Source organism: Callionymus lyra, chromosome 4 (assembly GCF_982586985.1).
Source record: "Callionymus lyra chromosome 4, fCalLyr1.hap1.1, whole genome shotgun sequence".
Lineage (NCBI taxonomy): Eukaryota > Metazoa > Chordata > Actinopteri > Syngnathiformes > Callionymidae > Callionymus > Callionymus lyra.
This window is the reverse complement of record NC_141821.1, coordinates 32,975,457-32,997,503: the sequence shown is the minus strand read 5'-3', so window position 1 is coordinate 32,997,503 and position 22,047 is coordinate 32,975,457. Positions and strand designations below refer to the sequence as shown.

The 22,047-nt window shown below is 40.6% G+C and overlaps 2 protein-coding genes, 1 non-coding gene and 1 pseudogene across 3 annotated transcripts; all 4 read left to right on the top strand.

Annotated features, from left to right (window-relative positions):
• Window positions 1-890: 890 nt before the first annotated feature.
• On the top strand, window positions 891-1,635 carry LOC148082665 (uncharacterized; annotated as a pseudogene).
• A 3,100-nt stretch (window positions 1,636-4,735) lies between these two features.
• LOC148082663 (glycine--tRNA ligase-like) lies at window positions 4,736-12,006 on the top strand. Its single transcript, XM_087789900.1, has 17 exons — window positions 4,736-5,000; window positions 5,231-5,332; window positions 5,705-5,807; window positions 5,910-6,051; window positions 6,355-6,443; window positions 8,464-8,540; window positions 8,614-8,759; window positions 8,831-8,980; window positions 9,050-9,212; window positions 10,014-10,178; window positions 10,243-10,351; window positions 10,422-10,566; window positions 10,635-10,720; window positions 10,813-10,922; window positions 11,007-11,100; window positions 11,172-11,362; window positions 11,527-12,006. Exons 1-17 carry the CDS (start codon window positions 4,758-4,760, stop codon window positions 11,650-11,652), a joined length of 2,241 nt encoding a protein of 746 aa, XP_087646026.1. The 5' UTR covers window positions 4,736-4,757; the 3' UTR covers window positions 11,653-12,006.
• LOC148082664 (small nucleolar RNA SNORA84) lies at window positions 6,140-6,277 on the top strand. The gene has a single exon (XR_015711292.1). It is a non-coding gene; the product is annotated as a small nucleolar RNA SNORA84 (small nucleolar RNA).
• A 2,034-nt stretch (window positions 12,007-14,040) lies between the features above and the next one.
• On the top strand, window positions 14,041-21,337 carry LOC148082662 (glycine--tRNA ligase-like). Its single transcript, XM_087789901.1, has 17 exons — window positions 14,041-14,199; window positions 14,656-14,757; window positions 14,825-14,927; window positions 14,993-15,134; window positions 16,017-16,105; window positions 16,805-16,881; window positions 16,942-17,087; window positions 17,167-17,316; window positions 17,380-17,542; window positions 18,314-18,478; window positions 18,549-18,657; window positions 19,082-19,226; window positions 19,309-19,394; window positions 19,454-19,563; window positions 19,639-19,732; window positions 20,542-20,732; window positions 21,053-21,337. Exons 1-17 carry the CDS (start codon window positions 14,155-14,157, stop codon window positions 21,164-21,166), a joined length of 2,031 nt encoding a protein of 676 aa, XP_087646027.1. The 5' UTR covers window positions 14,041-14,154; the 3' UTR covers window positions 21,167-21,337.
• Window positions 21,338-22,047: the final 710 nt, after the last annotated feature.

Below are 22,047 nucleotides of genomic sequence, written 5' to 3'. Positions count from 1 at the left end.
AGATGACCCCAACTCAGCAGATTTCAAAAACTCTTAATTAATAAGAACCACCAACACATTCTGAAACATTACAGCAAAGAATACATAATGTACAGTACTTTAAAAAAAAAGTAATCAAACATGCAGTTAAATTCATGTCACTCACACCATTATAAATACACACATCAAATAACAGAACTGTACAAACTCACATGCTACTACGTAAGTAAGTAAGTCATTATTTGAACATGTCTTGTTGAAGATACTACGCACAGAACAACAGTGAGACATAAACACCTGTGACAACATACAAACATCTACACTCTGCTTAAGATCAACGCATGGTCACATGATACACATTTATTTAATCAACACAACACGGTTGAATATTAACCAACAGATTGATTTATATATAATATATATATATATACAGTATATATACAAAAACATACATTGGAACACTTTTGAACTACAAATGAAATCAACAAACATAACTACTATCCATTATCAATCCTGCACAAGCACGACGCACGACATACACCAAAAGATATATAAAACTTGCATTGCCGTTCTTTCTTTCTCAATGTTTCTAGACATGTCCATTTGTGAGGAGACCACAAGTCCTGACTCACACACATGTTTCAAATGTTGAAGTCTTCCTGTCCAAGATACAGTAAGTCTCTCATCATGATGATGTTTTAAAGGTTTTTCTTTATAAAGTTGGTAACCAGCTACTTCAGTGACTTTCAGATGTGCTGCAGCCTTCAGGACTTCAGAGACGCCAGACTGTGGGAGGAGTAAGGCTGCAGACGGGACAGAAGCTTCCACTACTCCGAAGCTACGTGGACGACGTCACTCTGGTGCTACAGACAGCCCCATGCACAAGAAGATGGGCTGGATGAGATAGTGACATGGACAAGGATGAAGATAAAACCCTCCAAATCACAAAGTCTCTCCTTGCGCAAAGGCACAAGAAACAACAACACCACCTTCACAAACACGCAAGCAAGGCGGCACGGAAGCAATTCTCAGAAGGCTTGGCAAACATCAACAAAAGTCAGCTTCCCAGAAAGTACAAATTTTGACTTCACACTGTACCAAAGGGTTACGTGGCCTCTAAAGATGAGCGAAATTCCATCCTCAACAGTAAATGTATTAGACAGCCTAGCCAACTCCTTCATGCAAAAGTGTCTGGGCCTGCCGCCTTGTTTCTCTGACACATGATTGTTGCCGATCCAGTCCATCACCCTGGGCTGTAAGCAGGAAAAGGCCAGATTGGTCCTGGAGCTAAAACAATCCTCGGGACCTACAGTGAGGAATGCAACTTTACCAGTGCGAACGGGCCACAAGTGGCAAGCAGAGCATGAGGTTTCTAAGGCCATTGGCAGGCTCCAGCACAAGGAGATAGTTGGAAGGGTGCAATTCGTTAGAGCAGTGCTAGGTTGGGACAGTTCTCCATGGCCCTGGTCCAAGGCCACGAAGAGGAAACGAAAAGCCATGGTCCTAGAAGAGGTGTCAAAAGCAAACCAGGAACCATATGCCGTTAAGGCCATATCACAAGGACTCCAAGGAAGATGGACCACTTGGGAAGGAACCGTTAGGAGACCAATCAGCTGGGCCGACCTGCTTCGGGACGTGGGAAGAACTGGGGAATAAGTTGGAAGGGAAACCAAGGCCCTTGCTGAGGAAGCAGAAAAAGCAAGCTTTTGGCTGTGGCTGTAGAGAATATTGGGGGGTCAAGACAGTAACACGGGTCAGCTGCAGGGGTGGCAGGGAGTCGTCCCTACAGCTGACCCAAGGAGGTGCAGGAGGCGCATCAGGCAGATTTGCCCTGTAGATATAACATTGAATCTGTTAAGTAAACCTGTTCTCATCCAATTAGGAACGTCTACAGTGTGAGGCCGGTTTTTACCCCACATATTCAAGCGTAGACATATGTGCCCTCTGCAGGGATGAACAAACATGATTCATGCTGCTCAGCCTCGCTGGGTTGTAGAATAACTACAAAGTGGTTCTCTGGTTCTTTGCCAACAGTCTGATTGTTCGTCCCACTTCACCTCAGCTGTCACTTCACTGGAGGCGAGACTCACGCACCCCAGGATGACCCCACCTGGACAGGTGTTTGTGTGAGCCATCGATGTCGCTCGTTTACACAAAGGATTCTCACGTTCCATGAGCTGCTACAGATGTGGACACCTGTACAGGGATCTGACACCACAACTCAGCAGGCGATGCTTAGCACAATCACAATCTCTTTTACGCCACTTGACCGTCGCCTCTCGGGTTACCAGTCCGACGTGGCTGTGAGAACTCTTTGAAATGTGATGCAAGTGTGTAACTAAGGTTTGTGTGCCGAGCATTGGTCAGACTGAATAATTACTGAACTACCGCTGTGTCTGGTTGTTTGAATCAGAATAATAAAGAAATAGCAGTCATATCAAAATATTCCAGACTGAAAGCTGCAGTGAAAGAGCAGAAAAAGGTAGAGTAGAAAGATAAATACCTCATTGAGTGTATCTGACTTCATTAAGAGTGTCTAACTTTCATAAGAAATAAGGATCTTCTCAGCATGTTCACATACATCAGAGGTGCCTGTGTCAGCCTGGAGCTCTCTGAATGATTTATGAATGGGGGTGTAGTTCAAGGAGGAATCACATATTCCTCTATATTCTCTCTGCAGGCTACATTCTAAAGAGTCGAGTCATAAAAGGAAGTGTGCTCGCGAATGAATCTGACAATCACGCCGATAATGAGCAGAGCTTCGTTCCTGGAATTCATCAAGTCACTGGAAACAGGAGACAATAAAACAGGATGTCATCAAGTAAAGGCTTGACCTGAGATTAAAAATAAAATTGTAGACAACCATGATGAATGAATAAGGTACAAATACAATGAAAAAGGTGATACATAACTAAGCAAAACATGTTTACCCCTATAATCTCTTATATACCTGGCAAACAGAACCCGTCTTAAAAGACAGCAAGGCATTTGCAAACTATGCACCAACAAATGGCTCCTTCACCATCAGGAGAGCCAATAAACTTTTTTCAAATATTGTTTTGTTTTTATTTTTATGATTAAACAAACTGTATGATATTTTGCACACCAAACCTATTTTAGTTAACCGCAAAAGTTGAGCATGACATTTAGTATTATGATTTTATAAATAACTTTGCACGTTCGACATTTTAGTGGTTGTAAGTATTAAATATATTTCTTTGTCGTCAAACTTCTAAATTTTTTGTAAGACGGTAAAGTGAATTTCATTGTTTTTTTTGTTGTTGTGTGAGTTTGCACATTTTGCTCAACTTTGCTCAATTTTTAGAAAATGTAAAAACAAAAAAGTGCATTGTTCAACTTTTGATATGGTGTGCCTCTGGAATGATGAAGCATCTAGTGCTGGGAACTGAAGTGGGGCCTTTACGTGAAATCTTATGTGGATCAAAACAGTGGTAAATAGCGCCACCTTCTGGACATTTAAGTAAAGGTCGACAGCAATCGTATATTGTACCCGATATTTAAAATATTACTGACATTTTGTTTAGGAGAATTTTGCTGGGACATTTGGCCAAAGAGTTTTTTTTGTTTTCTTTTACAGTGAGGCAACAAAGAAATAGTTAAAAGCAAAAGGTAATCAGAATATTCCCCTGATTTTACTGCTTCAAATAAGTTGCCAGACAGAAAAATACGAATACTGGTGGTTTAATAGAAATATATTTGATGTATCTCTTTATTTTAGACAAAATATTAGGGTTTATTAATAAATCGTGTTGCGATCATCGTTCGCTCGTTACTTATAGAAATGGACACTGGATGGCGCTAGTGAGATCAACAGCCATAGAAACCCTTTAAACGTTAGTATGATTAATAACAGCATTATGCAGATAAATAGTGAATGTTTTTTGCTCATCTATGGGGACTCATTGTTTATATATTTCATTCATCCGCTCCAGAAATGCAGGTTAAGATGCCAGGAATCAACACAAAGTGGTGCTTATATAAACCAACCACAATCACTCTGTTTATTACTATTCTGTTATTTTAAATCAATATTTACAATTAACTACATTCAAATCTGTTCATCTGTTATTGAGTTATCTCGATGACAGACTGACTGATAAATGCCAGCAATCACACTTGCTCCTTGGCGAAGAAATAAATATGTTTGATTATTACCATGTATTTACTAGTCATTATAACTTATAAACATATTGCATACTCTAAAAATAAATAAATAATTAATTCTTTATTTCGTTTTTGTTTTGTTTTAAACTCATCGTTCACTCTGAAACATATTTGAAATCTCGTAGTATAATGACACAGGTAGTTGTACAGTGTTAATAAAACACGTTGTACAATCACAAATTAAACGTTTCTGTCATAAAGAAGTGTGGTGACTGGCTGTTTCCATGGCAACACATGTTAAATAATTATTGCTATCAAAACCAGGAAGCACTAAATTGCACTGGACGTATCATTTGAATTAAAAACAACCTTCTTTAAAAATGAAGATTTATAGTCTGCTTACACATTTTTTATTCCTAGTCCTATATTAAATGTATTTCAGTTTTTAGTATATCACTTATTGTTATCATTGCATTGTTAAATTTGATTGAATATAAAAGGTAGGTGATGTATTTCCTTGTTTTCCCCTCACACATGTATGTCGAATGTGCTGGCACGGTATCGCATTCGCGTGTAGCTGGGAGCGAAAGTGCGACGTCGGAGCAACAACTGCGTTTACTCAGTCCCAGCGATTTCATCATTCTGTCCGATCCATGCTTCTCGGCGCATCATCAGCCCTGCTGAGGACCACCTCTCTTCTCCCCTCCCTGTCGCTGCTGAATCGGCTTCGATTCTTCACCCATTCCCTCCGAAAGAGACCTTTCTCCGCTTCCGTCTCTTTGTACAAGAAGAACTATAGGAAGCCGAGCGTTTGGCTGCAGCCGACAGAAGGACAAACCATGGCCGGCAACTACGAGGAGATTCTCGCCCCTTTAAGACTCGCTGTCAAAGAACAGGTACGTTTATATGTTGTTTTTAAAAAGCTCTGTGGATATTTTTGGGGGGACAAAGGAAGTCGGTGTAGGGCGCCATGTTAGCCGGCTCTTGTTGGCCGCCTTTGCCACGTTACAGTGGGGCGGCAGGGTGGGGTTGACGGGAAAGGCCAGCCTCCTCAATATCCCAGGAAATAACAAAGAAAATGTCGTATCATAACATGGTTGAATAATGGCTACTATCTGTGTTCTAGGGAGACCTGGTGCGTCAGATGAAGCAGGAAGGCGCTCCTGATGTGGACGTAGCTAAAGCTGTGGCAGAACTGAAGGCGAGGAAGAGGAATCTGGAGGCGAAGGTAAGCTTTTCTGCTGAGTCAGTTGACACTACACACGATTTAAACATTTATAAACGGGGTCCATTACTATAGGGCACCTTTGGACAGACCTGTCCAAGCAGACACAAGTTATGGGTGAATCTGGGGTGTCTCTACAGCTCCAATAACTGACAGATAAAAATGTTCTGGAAATATCTTTCATAATTGTAAGTGCCCCAGCAGGCAATATATTAACACGTAATGAAGCTTTTCTTTAGCATTCTCCCATCAAATTTTAACCAAATTGTATATCTCCTTTAGCTCTGCAATCCTGTGCATGCGCTTACAATCTTAAATAGATACACTGGTGTCACATTTAACTGTCTTTTGAAAATGTTCCTTTCTTTTGACCAGGAGCTTTCGTTGCAACCCAAAGATGATATTGTTGACAGAGTCAAGCTGGAGGACACCCTGAAGAGGAGGTTCTTCTATGACCAGGCCTTTGCCATCTATGGAGGTATTTTTTTAACTAAGAGTTGCAGAAATATTTCTTGTTGGTTCGCCAGTTCCACATGCATCGTCTTTAAGCCCTCTCTTACCATGCAGTAATACTCCCCAGGGGTCAGCGGGCTGTTTGATTTCGGTCCGGTTGGCTGTGCTCTCAAGAACAACTGCCTTCAAGAATGGAGGAAACATTTCATTCAGGAGGAGCAGATCCTGGAGATCGACTGCACGATGCTCACTCCTGAAGCCGTTCTCAAGTGAGTCTACCTCTTATCTGATGATGTATTATATATGATGTATTATATATGACTGCTCCTTTTCGACATTCAACATGATGGTCAAATTGCCTGGTGGTTCCCAGAGCAAGCTCATAAGTGTGTAAGCTGTGGGTTTTCGATTGAACAGGCGCATATGGAATCTGCAATGTTTTGCATGGAAGCTGACTTTATTTCAGATTTCCATAGCCCGGTTGCAGATACAGTATTTGCATAAAATTAAAAATGGTCCTAATGTATCGAGGGAATGTCGTAAAGATAAACTTGTTGTTCTCATCTAAATAGGACATCGGGACATGTGGACAAGTTCGCTGACTACATGGTGAAGGATGTAAAGAATGGTGAATGTTTTAGAGCTGACCATCTCCTCAAAGGTAAGAAATGACTACCTTTATCTTAAGCAGCATTGGTTGAAGAATCAGAATTTATACAGATTTTAAATTGCTTAATTTTGACAGAATTTTTTTTACTCATTAGTATTTATGACTAACGTAAAGCGTCATTAGTTGATTGTCTCTTAAATAGATCTTGGACCTCTATCAGTATGTTTCTATTTATACAAAATTTAATAATGGTTGTAAACCAACAAAATATAAGTAAGTCATAGTTATTTGTACTAGACTAGGGTCACAAAGCGCTTTCACAATCAAAAAGAATACACAGTTAAAATATATACTTTAAATAATCAAGACACATAAGACAAGAACAAGAGTCCCAGAAACAAAGCCTGCACAAATAAAAGTGTCTTAAGATGTTTCTTGAAGGAGTCAGTAGATCATCAAACACAGAGGGAGAAGAAGATCGTTCCAAAGCTTAGGAGCAACAGCCTTGAAGGATTTCTCTCCTCTGGCGTGGTAGTTTGTGCTTGGAACGATCAGTAGATTCTGATCCACAGACCTAAGAGCCCGAACGAAAAACATTCCAGCAAGAACGTGCCAAAAAAGATAATGAAACACTGTCCTTCATTATGCTTTTTCTTACTGCACATTTTTGCACAATTTCTCTTGTAACTCTGTCATATTTAAGTGCACTTTCTGACCCTGGTCTAGCAACGCGCTCTAGAAATAACCAATACTTACTTATTTACATTGATCAACTGGTTAAAGCGGAGTGTTTACGACTCTCTCGCTTGTTGTGCCCATCTGCGCTCCCCCTTGTAAATTAACATAAAATCGCAACATTTGCTCAATAAACAGTTTTTACTGTTATAGTGGCGTATAAAAAGTGATCTTGTTTGGAGAATTTGTTTTAGATAGTCTAGAGGGGAGAGTAAACTGCACTTGATGTCTTTTTTTTTTGTCATCTAGTGTGTCAAGTGTGAAGTGAGATAGTCTTGTCTGAGAGTCCATTTGACTGGTTAAGAAGTAATGTTACATTGCACTGTAATGGTATGAAAATCAGTCCTTGGTGAATAAGACATTTGTCAGTGTTGTTTATTTAGTTCATTTGTTGTTTTTTCTCTGATTTAAAGTTGTACTGAAAGCTTTTCATGTAGAGTTTTTTAATAGTATTGCAACAAATGTACTCGTGCTTCCCATCAAATTAGTACTCTTTTTTCAAAATAATCTTTATTGGTATTTTGGCCAATATCGTGCAGCAATATATACTATTTTTATGTGCACATGTGTACAGAAATACAACATGTATTTTCTTGATTCTTTTACTGTTTCTGATATGTATGGTTTAATTCCTGAACTACTTCTGTTCTGTTCACAAAGTCTAATTTTATTGATCAGAGCGCAGTATGTTCTTCTTTATGTACTTATGCACATGTGAAGTGTCAATGTCCAAGTTTTAAGAGTGTCGTCAATAACCACAACATGTTATGTGTTGTAGTTTTTTCAAATACACCTTGTTTAAAATTTAACTTTTTCCAGTAGCATAATGCAAGCTTTATCATAGTTGTGCAGGATTTCTCTTGCTTATACATTGGTAGGCTGCTGCCACATCATCATTCCAGAGATCACATTTGTTTCCTATAACGTGCAGTCATACTATTCGTCCATTTTGGCTTGGTTGCGTAACCCGACTCCCCAGGAAGGAAGCGGAACAACATGTCTTCTTTATAGGGGGAAAGTGAGGAAAACGTATATTATTGTTGTTCTGAATTCGCACAGGGAAATCTTGCTCAAAAACCTTTTAAATCCCCTTTACAAGTAGCTACAATACAAAAGCTTGGAAAATTGTAGACAAGATTATAAGTGAAGTGAATCTTTAAACAGACATTTAAAAAACATTATATAATATAGTAACAATGTAATGCTTTTATATCACACTTGATCATTTCAGCAACGGTTGAAGTAACTGCAAGTGTTAAAATACAAAAATATCCACACCATTGTTCAGGTGAATCTATTTCTCATGTAAATCCTAAACATGTGTGCCGTTCTGCAGCTCATCTGCAAAAGCTGATGTCTGACAAGAAGTGCCCTGCAGAGAAGAAAGCAGAGATGGATAATGTCATCACTCAGGTGGGCGTCGACTCAAAAGTGTCATCTAGGTTTGGTTTGATGCTGATTGTTTGGGTTGTGGGTTCGTTGACAGATGGACAACTATACGCAGCAGGAGCTGACTGACCTCTTTGTGACATACAACGTTAAGTCACCCATCACAGGAAATGACCTCACACAGCCAATGTCCTTTAACTTGATGTTCCAAACATCTATCGGTCCAGGGGGGAACATGGCAGGGTAAGTCAACATTGTCATGGCGATGTATGTCATTTCTGTTCAGATATTGTAAGTGGTGAATTTATTTGCAGCTATTTGAGGCCTGAAACTGCTCAGGGAATCTTCCTCAACTTCAAACGTCTGTTGGAGTTCAACCAGGGCAAACTTCCCTTTGCAGCTGCACAGATAGGAAACTCCTTCAGGAATGAAATCTCTCCTCGCTCCGGACTCATTCGTGTTCGGTTAGTAGTACATGATTAAGGTCCTTCCGTCAGTTGGCTTGTATTTCAAATGTGTTCTGCCGTCATCAGAGAGTTCACCATGGCTGAGATTGAGCACTTTGTGGACCCGAATGAGAAGGTTCACCCGAAATTTGCCAATGTAGCCGACCTGGAGATCAACTTGTACTCCTCTATAGCTCAGACCAGTGGCCAGTCGGCTGCCATCATGAGACTTGGGGATGCAGTGGAGCAGGTAGAGTCTTCTTTTCTTTCCATCCTGTTTATATTTGAGGTTAGCGGATGGATGCTTGGCTGTCTGTCTATTTAAGAAAGTTTCTTCACTTCAACCAGGGTAACTTGATGTGCAATGTGCCTGTTATTGCTTCTATAATCTTCAGCGTATTCACACAGAAAATCACCAAAACATATTAGAATAGTCTGTGCGAGTGTGAGAGAGTGTTAAACCCACAGTCAAACAAGTTGGTCAAACACAGCTGTCATCCTTGTGCCCACAAAGACCAAGTTTTATCTAAACGATTGCCAACAAAGCTACAGAAGCTTCAAGTTTGTACTCTTGCTAGGATATATGTCAGACACCTGATGACTATCAAAGGCAAACTTTAGTTTCATCTTTGACATGGCAGATGAGCTTGTTGGATATTTGACTGGAGTCATAACAATCATACCATTTGCATAATACAATTGAATACATACTTGTTTAGTAACAATCATTTGTTCCTTTTCTCTTGAAATTTTAGAAGTGTATTTTGTTATTTGGGAAATGTCATGATACACTTTTTATTAAATGATTCCCTCATTTATCGCGGGTGTTATGTTCATTGACTTACATTTAAACGACAGGGCATTAAAGCTGGCTGAAAAATCAGGAGTAACTGCATCCCTCCAGCTAACTGTACACTGGAGCTCAGACCAGGCTGATCAACACATTTGTTTGACAATTGTCACACGTTTGTCTAGCATAAAGGAAACTAGTCCTGAAGTGGCAGTAGAAGAGAGTTGAACCAGGAATTAATTTTTAATTATTTCTTGTCAGGGAGTGATCAACAACTCTGTTCTGGGATACTTCATCGGGAGGATCTACCTCTACCTGACTAAAGTGGGAATAGCCAAAGACAAGCTGCGGTTCCGTCAGCACATGGACAATGAGATGGCTCATTACGCCTGTGACTGTTGGGACGCTGAAACCAAAACCTCCTATGTACGTAGGTTGTCTCCAGAGAGTCCTAATGTTCAGTTGTGAATGTGTTATCTGTCGGTTGAAGGGCTGGATTGAGATTGTGGGATGTGCTGATCGCTCCTGCTTCGATCTGAAATGCCACTCTCAAGCTACCAAGGTGCCTCTGGTCGCCGAGAAACCACTCAAAGAACCCATATCCTTGAACAGACGGTCAATGTGATGTTTCCCTCTGAGCCGTGTCACGCTCCTTAATTCCTTCACACAAAGTTGTGAACGTCGTCCAGTTCGAGCCCAACAAAGCAGCCATTGGAAAGGCGTACAAAAAGGAAGGCAAGATGGTCATTGAGCATCTATCCACGTGCGATGAGTCTTTCATCGCAGAGAAGGAGCAGCAGCTCAACGAGACCGGGTGAGTCCCACTTACAACAGGTGAATATTTCTTCAGAATAATATTCTAACTCTACCTCATCTCCACAGAGAGTTCACTATCGAGACGGCAGATAAGACGTTTACACTCACCAAGGGCATGGTCAACGTGAAACGCTTCCAGAAGACGTTGCATGGTAGGGCTGCCTGTGAGAGTGTGAGCGAGAGTGTGGGCGTGAGCTGTGCTGGTGAGTGGTAACGACTTACAATGGACTCTCTTTGCCTGCAGTGGAAGAAGTGGTTCCCAATGTGATCGAGCCATCTTTCGGAATCGGCAGAATCATGTACACCATCTTAGAACACACATTCCACATCCGAGAAGGAGACGAGCAAAGAACAGTAAGTAGATGTGGACTTAAATTATGTTAGTTTCCGATTTTGTTTTTATCTAACCGACTTGTTGTTCTCCATATTTCTCTTCAGTATTTTAGCTTTCCTGCCACTGTAGCTCCGTACAAATGCTCCGTCCTTCCCCTCAGTCAAAATCAGGAATTTGCCCCCTTCGTGAAGGAGCTCTGTAAGTACCGTGTAATGACCACGTTCCATTTTTAACTTTTGCAATAACACGGCTCTCGCTCTGCCTACCAGCTGATGCCATGACCAGACATGGCGTCTCCCACAAGGTGGACGATTCTTCAGGATCCATCGGAAGACGCTACGCCAGGACGGATGAGATCGGCGTGGCCTTCGGCATCACTGTTGACTTTGACACTGTGAACAAGACGCCTCACACCGCCACGCTAAGAGACCGGGACACGATGAGGCAGATCAGGGCTGAAGTGAGTCCATGAAATATTTGCACACATCCGGCCTGCAGCGTCAGTGATGATGTTTTCTGCTGTTGATCCTGTAAAAACGTATCTACCGTCATAAGGCTCTATATTACTAAGAGATAAAAATAAGTCGGTTGAATTCCTAAGTCACTGACTCTCTTCCTCCTCAGGTCAGCGAGTTGCCGACAATCGTTCGGGATTTGGCGAACGGAGACATAACCTGGACGGAAGTAGAGAGCAAGTATCCCATCTTTGAAGGACAGGAGACCAGCAAGCGGGACAACATCGAAGAGTGAATCTCCACATCCTTTGTAAGAAGAAGAAAAAAAAAAAAAAAAGAAATCAGAAACCCACAGACTTGTTGCAAAAGCATCACCAGGAAGAATCATGCAAGTGTGTTTAATAAGCTACAGCGGGGCCACTGACCGCTGCAACCAGTCATGTACTCATCAAGTCTAACCGTCGAGGACAAAGCTGCACATGACCTTTGCATCGTTGGCATCCATGTTTGAACTTGTCCGTGTGATTTATAAAGGGAGTGGCTGCAATCTTGGGAAGATGAAGAGACTTCCACCATTCTGGTCTCCAGCCAGGTTTGATTGTTCAGCAGTTTCAATAAAACAAGCCAGCACTTACTGGACACGAGTAAACACTTCTCTGTCACCTTTCTGCAAAATCCCTTCAAAGAACTGATCTGCACTTGAACACTAGCTGTCACCAGACGACTCTCTGGGGTCAAAAAAGAACAATTATATTCTGAGTATAAGGTTAATGTAATTAAAAGAAAATCATTTAAATGTTGATTTGTATTAAGTAAAATACAATCAAAAGAACAAATGGAATGGAATGGATGGAAACATTTATTTTTACAAGACTACAAAGGTGAACAAAACTGAAAAGTGTCTCCTATTCCTGCAAATGAACTCTTCAGATTATCCATAGATTAAGTTAGAGTAAACTATCCCTAATAAAAATTTCTTAGTGATTCCTCTTTTTCTTAAAAGCTTAAAACACAAATTATAAAGCCCGCGACTGACCAGAATCGAACACATCAGGCTTAAAATTAGTTTCTGTTTCAGGTTGACTGGTAAAGAAACCATTCTGAAATAAACCTGTTGCTATGGGTAAAACAGTAGCTTGGATTGCATATAATTTGTTTGCTTACATCGATAGATAAACTTGAGTTGTACTCGGAAAAAGTTTTTTCATTTTGTATAACAATGTTGGTGTCAATAAATCCTGGTGGGCTTGTTTCCTGTGTTTTGAAATTGACATTCCTAAATTATAACAGAACTGTTATTATTAAACAATCTCACTAGTTTCTTTCCTTCACAGCAGCTGCCATAGACCATAATATAAACCCGAGATCGAGAGATGACATTCACTCTGGCAGGAATGTATCGAAGAAGTAATATTGTGTACATTTCAAGCATATCCGGGGGAACATTTTCACTTTCATATCCATTGTTCATGTGCATCCTGTTCCTGAAATCATTAACTAGTTACAGATTACTCTTAATTATTGACGATAAACTTTAGATACCAAAGTCAGTGACAATCTTATTAAAAACACAATTTATTTATAAACTGGTTCATTAGGGTTAACAACGATCAACATTGAGTTTCTTTAACTCAACTCCAGAGCTGGTGAGGTGAGATTATTGCAGAAGAGAATTCACACGGTTTATTATCTTCTTGTACAAACGAATGAAAGAGTGTTGGATGGGCGTTAGTCCAGAGATTAAATCAATAATCTATTTTCGGACTGCAATTTGTCCTCATGACTCAGACAGAAAACACCTAAATTTTTATTCTTTTTTAAAAATCTGGTCTATTAAGTGATTTAATTTGGACCAACAAAAGTCTTTATTAGTTGGTTTAAAATTATGTATGTAATACAATATTAATTGTGAATTTAAATTACAACAAAGAAGAGCAGATGAAATGTGCACTTCAAGGAGGAAATGAAAAGATGATTATTAACAGATCAAATATTGAATCTTTTTTATTAAACTATATATAATAGATGGTAAATTATTTTTATTATTTTGGGTGGGAGGGACTTTTTTATTATTATTATTTTTATTTTATTTTAAAGGCGACGGATTTTAAAATATTTAATTTAGAAAAATGCACTTTTAAACTCTTGGAACTAATATTTCGAACTCCATACACATTATCTTATTTGATATATATATATATTTTTTTAAATAAATTCTATGAAATAAGAAAATACAAATTTGACCTTTCAAAAAACAAACAAGTGAGTTCCATCAATTTAAAAACATCAATCAATTAAATATCATTCCAAATAACACAACTTTAATGTAAAATGTAAACTATCATAAATGTTATATTTAAATGTGAGCTCATTTCTACATTTCGAGGGTAAACACAGGAAGCAAAAGTAAGATCTGTTTTATTTCCTGTTGACAAGTATGGTTTATAGCTTTGCTTTGACCCCCTTTTTGATTTGTTTTTGCTTATTTTGTGTTGTGACTGTTTATCATGCAACAAAGATCTTGTTGCTAAAGTTTATTCTGACTGTGACCCACTGTGGAGCACAGACCTGCTGCAGATGTGTCCAGATGTGACTCTGGTGGATGATGCAACACGAAGGTCTAACTTACACTATTTCCTGAAGTGAAGAAACTCCTCCTCTGCTCCTCCTCTGCTCCTCCCAGAGCCTCGTCTCTTCTGGAGGAGCAGCGGTTCCACAGGCAGCAGTAGCGCAGCTGCATCGACAGGAGTGGGTTCTTCTCTGAGGTTCTGGTCCTGCAGGAGTCACACGCGTCATCATGGAAGCAGCTCTGGCTCCTCTGAGGGAGGCGGTGAGGACACAGGTGAGTCACCTGCGGACACGGTCAACCGAATAAGACTTCCTGAAAGATTTAAAAAAACGATTTAGACACTTCTCTCGATCATTTCGTCAAATTCTAACAGCTTAAAACTCACTTTGTGTCACTGGAGTGAGAGTTTTCCACAGCTTCTCGTGCGCGTGAAGGGCGTCATCCTCGCCACGCAGCATCCCATCTCCAGACGAATGTTTCCTCCTCCTCACTTCCACTTGCTCCCCCTCAAATCCTCCTCACTAAAACGATATTCTGTAGTGCGAATGACTTTCATTTGAAAATGAGGAAACCAAAGAAAGTGACCATAAAGGGTTTTAAAACAATAAGTAATGTTGAAAGTGAAAGGAAGGAAAGTTTAGTTTCACTTTCAAGTTGACTGGAGACCCAGGACAATGAGCTCATGTGTTTGGTCTCAGAGGTGTGACGCGAGTGTTTGTGTGTTTCCAGGGAGATCTCGTGGATCAGCTGAAGGCTCAGGGAGCCTCAGAGGGGGAGCTGGGAAAAGCCATCGCTGAGCTGAAAGCCCGGAAGAAGATTCTGGAGGCAAAGGTGTGTGGTCAAATGGAAAGTTCTGGCGCTCTCTGTCGGGACCTAACATCACGGAGGTGCTTCTCAGGAGCTCAGCATGCAGGCTAAAGAGGACACGGTGGACCGGGTCAAGCTGGAGGACACCCTGAAAAGGAAGTTCTTCTACTGTCAATCCTTCGCCATCTATGGAGGTGAGTGAAGGTTGAAGGTGAAGGTGTTGCGAGTGTGTTGACCGAACGTCTCGCCGTGGGGTCAGGGGTCAGCGGGCTGTACGACTTCGGCCCGGTGGGCTGCGCCGTGAAGTGCAACATCCTGCAGGATTGGAGGAAACTCTTCATCCAGGAGGAGCAGGTCCTGGAGATCGACTGCACCATGTTGACCCCGGAGCCCGTCCTCAAGTAAGAGTCGCAGTAGATGTCTGTGAGAGCACTCCGAGGGCGCAGACCTCTGCCAAGCAGCTCATCCCACAACACATTCACATTCACATTCATTTGTTTGTTTGATGAGTGTCCTGAACGCAACACGGCACTGCAGCAATTTTAAACTTGACAACTCCTTTAAAAGATTTCTGGATCCAGATGGTGGACCAGAACACTATCAAAATAGATCTGTTCCCCTGTCCCACTACATTTTCTGAATGATTTTTATTGATTTTTTTTAATGATATTCTTAAATTTAAACAATATTTTTCTACGAGACAGACAGGCTGGCACAAGCTTCCAAAACTGAACTCAAACTTCTAGGAATTTCCTCTGGCTCATGTAAAATACACAGTTTTATCTTGACCTTTAAAGTATATATTTTATTGAATATTGTTTTGATTGTTTAAGCGCTTTGTGACCCTGGTCTGGAAAAGCGCTATACAAATAAAAATTACCTACTTACTTACTTACATACATGGCTTTTACTTACTTGAACCTAAAGGTAAATAATATTCGACAAAATAATTATGAACGCGTATAACGAAGTGCATTCAGTGATATTAAAAAGTGTTTAAATAAGAATTAGTAAATGATTTATGGAGTAGAAATGACTGGACAGAAACTTGACAAACCATTGCTGTCATATTAAAGATAACATAATTTAATGCACCTGTAATATAAGTGTGAATGGCTTAATGAAATATTTAATTACCACATTAAGACTTTCATCAAGTGTTTTAGTATAAAAACAATACAAATTATTTAACTTGTATAAACAAATTCAATAAAGTATGTGCTATAACATAACTCATCTTTTACATTGTGCATATTTTTTAAAAACTTCTTTGTCTTTTGCAGGACGTCCGGTCATGTGGATAAATTTGCCGACTACATGGTGAAAGATTCACAAACTGGCGACTGCTTCCGTGCGGATCACCTCCTGAAAAGTAGGAAACCTGCTGCGAAACATTAGCTTCAGCAGTAGTTTTTACTTATGTTTCAGTCAGCTAGTGTGGAAGTGCATCATCTGTGATGCTGTTTGAAGTGAAGATGTGGAAAGAACAGGTTGTGGTTTTGCCTCGCAATAGACAGGAACAGGACTCCACTCACCACTGCTGCAGAAGATGCAGTCAAAGAGAGAAAATTTTGTATTGTGTTGTGTTTAAGAAAGGGAGTTATTTAAGCGAGCAAGGGTGGATCAAAGGAGAACTGGTTTCTCAGGTGGTTCTGCGCTGGTCTTGGAAAACTGCTCCAGGACAAAATAGCTTGTATTCCACCAGAACTAGTTTATACATGAGTGAAAGTATGACAGAAGAAAACTACCACACAGAGCTGACTTTATATGATGGTTTTGTGTTGGTAACTCTTCTCCTGTCATGTTTATGAAAAGTTTCAGCCCAGAATCTTGTTTAAAACGTAGATGCATCAGGATAACATCAAATGAACAGTGTAAATAACGATCCAGTCGCCGTTGTGTGGACAAATAGTAGTCGCTCTAGCTGGAGTCAGCGTGAAGTCCGGGTGACGATCAGCTGATGCCTTCAGGGACCAAGCTTCCACACAATGATGTGTTTGTTGTTTTCTTGTTAAAAACACAACTCTGTAGGAAACAAGTAAAAGCGATGACCACGTTGTTGTCTCTTCAGACAACCTGAAGAAGCTGATGTCTGAGAAGGACTGCTCACCGGAGAAGGCAGCAGAGATGGAGGACGTGATCACTCAGGTGGGTTTCATCGCTCCAGTCTGGGTGCTCGTGGAACTCTCGGCTCTTCTTCTCCTACAGATGGACAACTATACCCAGAAGGAGTTGGGCGATCTGTTTGTGAAGTACAACGTTAAATCTCCATCCACAGGAAATGACCTCACGCCTCCCACGTCCTTCAACCTGATGTTCCAGACATCTATCGGTCCAGGAGGGAACACTCCCGGGTCAGTCCAGCAGGGCTACATTACTGAAACACCTGCTCTAATGTTGGATGATCATTAATAAACTGTTGTAACGCTGCAGCTATTTGAGGCCGGAAACTGCTCAGGGAATGTTCCTCAACTTCAAGCGTCTGCTGGAGTTCAACCAGGGAAGGCTTCCCTTCGGTGCCGCTCAGATCGGAAACTCCTTCAGGAATGAAATCTCTCCTCGCTCCGGACTCATCCGTGTTCGGTAACTCTGAACCCTCGAAGATGTGAAGCCGCTAAAATACTGACAGTCTCACTGACCCTGCAGGGAGTTCACCATGGCCGAGATCGAGTACTTTGTAGATCCCAACGAAAAGGTCCATCCCAAGTTCCACCTTCTGGCTGACCTGCAGATCCTCCTGTTCTCCTCAAAGGCTCAGACCAGTGGGCAGTCGGCACAAGTCACAAGGCTGGGAGACGCTGTGGAGAAGGTAAATATATATTGACTACGTTCTGGTGCAGAATGTGTCGGCTCATTCTTGAAAATGTAACTTTCCATTCAATCTAGACCAGGTCATGTTTTCGTTAATATACAAATAATCATATATTCCTTCCTTAAACATGAATCCCCATCAATATTTTCATTTTCACTGTGACCCACGTACTAGTTGCACTCTATTTGAAACATAACTTCTGAATTTAAAACAATGTTTTCCTGACACAGAATCATTACAACATTAAAGGTTTGATTCCTAATTACAGATTTATATTCTAATGGTCCAAATGTCAAACATGGTACATGGTGGTAAAGTTCGTCTTTTTAATGTAACTGCACATTGTCCTTTCATAAACTGAAACTGAAACATCAAAGTGGCTGCAGCTAGAATTGCAATCGATTAGCTAAGCTAGCATCTATCAGTTTAAAATGTCCTCAACTCTATGTTATAGATTGTGTTGTTACATCTCCTCCCAGTTTTTACAGACTCTAACTATGAAAGAAAGCAAAACAAATCTGAATAAAACTGTGTTGAAACTTGCCTGCTTGAGATCCTGGCTCCCACAAGGGTTTGTTAAATATCACTTCCTGTCTGTAATGTCAATTAAAAAAAAAGTGTCTTTGTAATAGCCAGTGAATTGTAAGCAATTATACTTAAACAAGAAACAAACAAGAAAACCTTCAGTCATAAAATGAGTGAATATTTTGTGAAAGTGCTTCAGTGTTAAAAAATAGTTTACTAATTGTGTATTTTTGTGATTTGCAGGGAATCATCAACAACTCAGTGCTGGGTTACTTCATAGGGAAGATCTACGTGTATCTGCTGAAAGTGGGTCTGTCCAGAGACAAAGTCCGCTTCCGTCAGCACATGGAGAACGAGATGGCTCACTACGCCTGCGACTGCTGGGACGCCGAGTCGCTCACCTCTTATGTGCGTCTGACACATGAGACCTGGAGCCACTGAGGAACAGGTTCTGACTCTTTCATACCTTTTTTTCCAGGGCTGGATTGAGCTCGTCGGCTGTGCTGACCGCGCCTGTTACGACCTGACGTGTCACTCCAGAGTCACAGGGGTCTCCCTGGTGGCTGAGAAGCCTCTGAAGGAACCAATATCCTTTTATTTTGATACAAAGATTGAACAAAAAAATAGCCCGGCTCACCAATGTTGTCCAATGTATTACTTAAATGAGCAAATAAATGCTCATCTATAGTCTCTGTGATATCCCATAATTAAATTCATTTCTTTTTCAAGATTTATTTCATAGATATTTCTGAATTAATTGAATAGTTGTTAACTGTTGTCCTGCTAAAGGTGCAACACTGCCATCAAGTGGCATGATGTCATCACTGCAAGGATTTACTGGGAACTGTTTATTTAGAATTGGAATAATTTATATGAACTAGAATCTTCACTCTCAGGAATTATGGAGTGATGTTGTTGTGTCATAGATTATTCACCGACTATATATACAATTATTCATTTGCACCTGTGGATCTGATCCAAATCCTGTTTCCTCCTTAACTTCTTCTCACAAAGTTGTCAATGTTGTCAAGTTTGAGGGCAACAAAGCAGCCATCGGAATGGCGTACAAGAAGGATGCCAAGCTTGTGTTGGAGTTCCTGGAGAGGTGTGACGAGTGCTTCATCTCGGAGCATGAGAAGCTCCTGAATGCAAAGGAGTAAGATGTTTCTTTTTTTCAACCTACGACATGAATTACTGGAGAGCGAAACAGAATGTTGAGTGATGCGTTGTGCCTGCAGAGAGTTCAGCGTGGAGGTGGATAAGAAGAAGTTCAAGCTGACCAAAGACATGGTCAGTGTGAAGAGGTTCCAGAAGACCATCCACGGTGAGAAACCTAACCACTGGTGGTGGACATGATGTTGAGCTAAAACTCTGCGTCCTCAGTGGAGGAGATCGTTCCCAACGTGGTGGAGCCGTCCTTCGGCATCGGCAGGATCATGTACTCCATCTTCGAGCACACGTTCCACACTCGCCCGGGCGACGAACAGAGAACGGTGAGAAGACACGAGTTTGTCTTTTTCATGAATCTCCAGACGTGGTGTTTTTAAACATGTCTGGTCACTTCACAGTATTTCAGCTTCCCAGCTTCAGTGGCTCCCTACAAGTGCTGCATCCTGCCTCTGAGCCGCGACCAGGAGTTCATGCCGTTCGTCCAGCAGCTGTGTGAGTGTCGTGGTTCAGTCGCCAACATTGAAATCATGTTTTTTAATATTTAACTTTAATTATACAATCTATCTATCGTGACTTCATGTTGAAGTCATGTGATTCTACAGGAGTGCTGTGTCTCAAATCGCATACTTCTCTTAGTATACTAGAAGTTAGTATGCATCAGGATAGTGTACATACTAACTAGTACGAAATTCTCCACAGATAGTATGTCTCAAATCAAACACTATAATACGCACTAACCGGAATTATATTCGCGAGATATTTAAACTGGTATCACCACCGAAGACGTGTCATCCTTCTACTGCTGCTGAAAATGCACCTGTAAGTATATGAATATATATGCATATATATATATATATATATATATATATATATATATATATATGACGTAACTTCCGTTTACAACGTCACTAAGATGGAGCTGTTTAGGGTAGATGGTGTCCATCGAACCATACTCAGTTTTGTGGGCGTTTTAGTTTTAGTTTTAGTACGCCAATTTAGTGCGCTATGCACACTAAATTGGCGTACTAAGAGTTGAGACGCACTTATGCACTAAAAATACTAACTTTGAGTACGCAAGTATGCGATTTGAGACACAGCACAGGAGTTTGTCTTTTGAGTGTGTTCAGTATTTGGAGTGTTTGTCCCATAATGCAATGCAAAAGTGTAGCTCTTATCTGCTGATATTGTTAAAAGAGATGAATCAAATATTTTAGTCTTGCCTCCACTGGGAGTGAGTTAAAACAGTTGAAACAGAAATGAATGTGATTAATCTACAATTGTCCACCATTGTCTCGTCTCAGCCGACGAGTTGACCAAGCTCGGCGTGTCCCACAAGGTGGACGACTCCGCAGGGTCCATCGGGAGGCGCTACGCCAGAGCGGATGAGATCGGGGTGCTGCTGGGCACCACCATCGACTTCGACACCGTGAACAAGCTTCCTCACACGGCAACGCTGCGAGACCGAGACTCCATGAGGCAGATCAGAGTGGAGGTACAGCAAACACACAATCACTGGAGGAATATCACAAGTATGATAGTAAAAATAATTGATCAACAATTTAAATGCCATAACAATTAAATACAATAAAAATAAAACAATACAAGAAATGGTCAAATCAAATTTAAATTTGATAAAATTTAAAAATATCTGCAAAAATAAATGAACGTGTCTGTAGTTTTATCAGCGATGCTGTTTCTCTCAAGCCAAGCTAGCATAGTCCCGTGAGGTCTTTAGTGAAAGGTTATTGTCTGTAGTTTTTAATGTAGTCATTAGCAACTGTCTTTTACTGACTCTTTCAAACATGTTTGCAGATCGCTGAGCTACCACGGCTGGTTCTTGACCTCTCCAACGGGAGCATGACCTGGGCCGAGGCCGAGAGCAAGTACCCCATCTTTGAAGGACAGGAGACCAGCAAGAAGGAGTAACTCATGTGTCCAGCATGTTCTCCTGCACTCCTCACGTACACATTTATCAAAAGGGAGACTGACCTGCGCTTGACAATCATGTCCTTTATTTTAGTATTTTGTAGTATTTCATTTATACTTCACGACCTGCAGTGTTCCTCACACCAGCTTTGAATTAAAAATGAAGAGAGAGTCTGTGTCTTTCCTGTGTCCCCTGACATCCACCCAAAACTGTTTGTCATGTGGAGGTAAACCTCTCATTCTGCTGTCTCTGTCAGCTGTTCAGCAGCAGTGATTGTGTCGCTGCTGAATGTCAAGCTCGAGCTCTTGGCTGCAGTTCAAACTTGTCACAGGCTTAGACCCTCCCAAAACAGATTTGGCGAGATGGAAAATAGCTACGTGAGACTATCTGTAATATTAAAAAGACTATTGTGCAGTCGACACACACAGTAACTGCTGCTGGGAGTAGTTGTTCGATTTTTAAACACTTCAACATATCTAGTTTTAAATTCCTTTTAGATTAAGTTGTTTGATTTTTCATAAAAAACAGTGCTCGAACAATTTGAAGCTTGCGAGTTTGGACTATGACTACGATTATTCATTCGAGAACAAAAACAAAAACAAAAAAGTATGTTACAACTTTCTTGCTAGATGTAACATATGAACTATACTGCCACCTACAGGCCTTAAATATCCTTGCAAAAACCTCATCAAAGAAACGGACGGCAGGTTGGAAGAAAATATGTGTGTTTTTAAATATCAACGTTGGACTCATATCAAGTTGTTTGAGTCTAAAGATTATTAATATGTTGACGGAAGGTATAAAAAAAAAAAATCAAAAATGATGTTTGTAAAATCACTTAAACATATATTGTTACCTCTGCCAAGGAGGTTATGTGACG

What these genes read in the sequence shown, in the direction of transcription:
- LOC148082663 (XM_087789900.1), top strand. Translation starts at nt 4,758, where the DNA reads ATGCTTCTCGGCGCATCATCAGCCCTGCTGAGGACCACCTCTCTTCTC. An exon ending in GACTCGCTGTCAAAGAACAG is followed by an intron (nt 5,001 to 5,230) that starts GTACGTTTATAT and finishes TCTGTGTTCTAG; the next exon opens with GGAGACCTGGTGCGTCAGAT. An exon ending in ACTCCTGAAGCCGTTCTCAA is followed by an intron (nt 6,052 to 6,354) that starts GTGAGTCTACCT and finishes TCATCTAAATAG; the next exon opens with GACATCGGGACATGTGGACA.
- LOC148082662 (XM_087789901.1), top strand. Translation starts at nt 14,155, where the DNA reads ATGGAAGCAGCTCTGGCTCCTCTGAGGGAGGCGGTGAGGACACAG. An exon ending in TGCGGATCACCTCCTGAAAA is followed by an intron (nt 16,106 to 16,804) that starts GTAGGAAACCTG and finishes TTGTCTCTTCAG; the next exon opens with ACAACCTGAAGAAGCTGATG. An exon ending in GAAGCCTCTGAAGGAACCAA is followed by an intron (nt 18,658 to 19,081) that starts TATCCTTTTATT and finishes CTTCTTCTCACA; the next exon opens with AAGTTGTCAATGTTGTCAAG.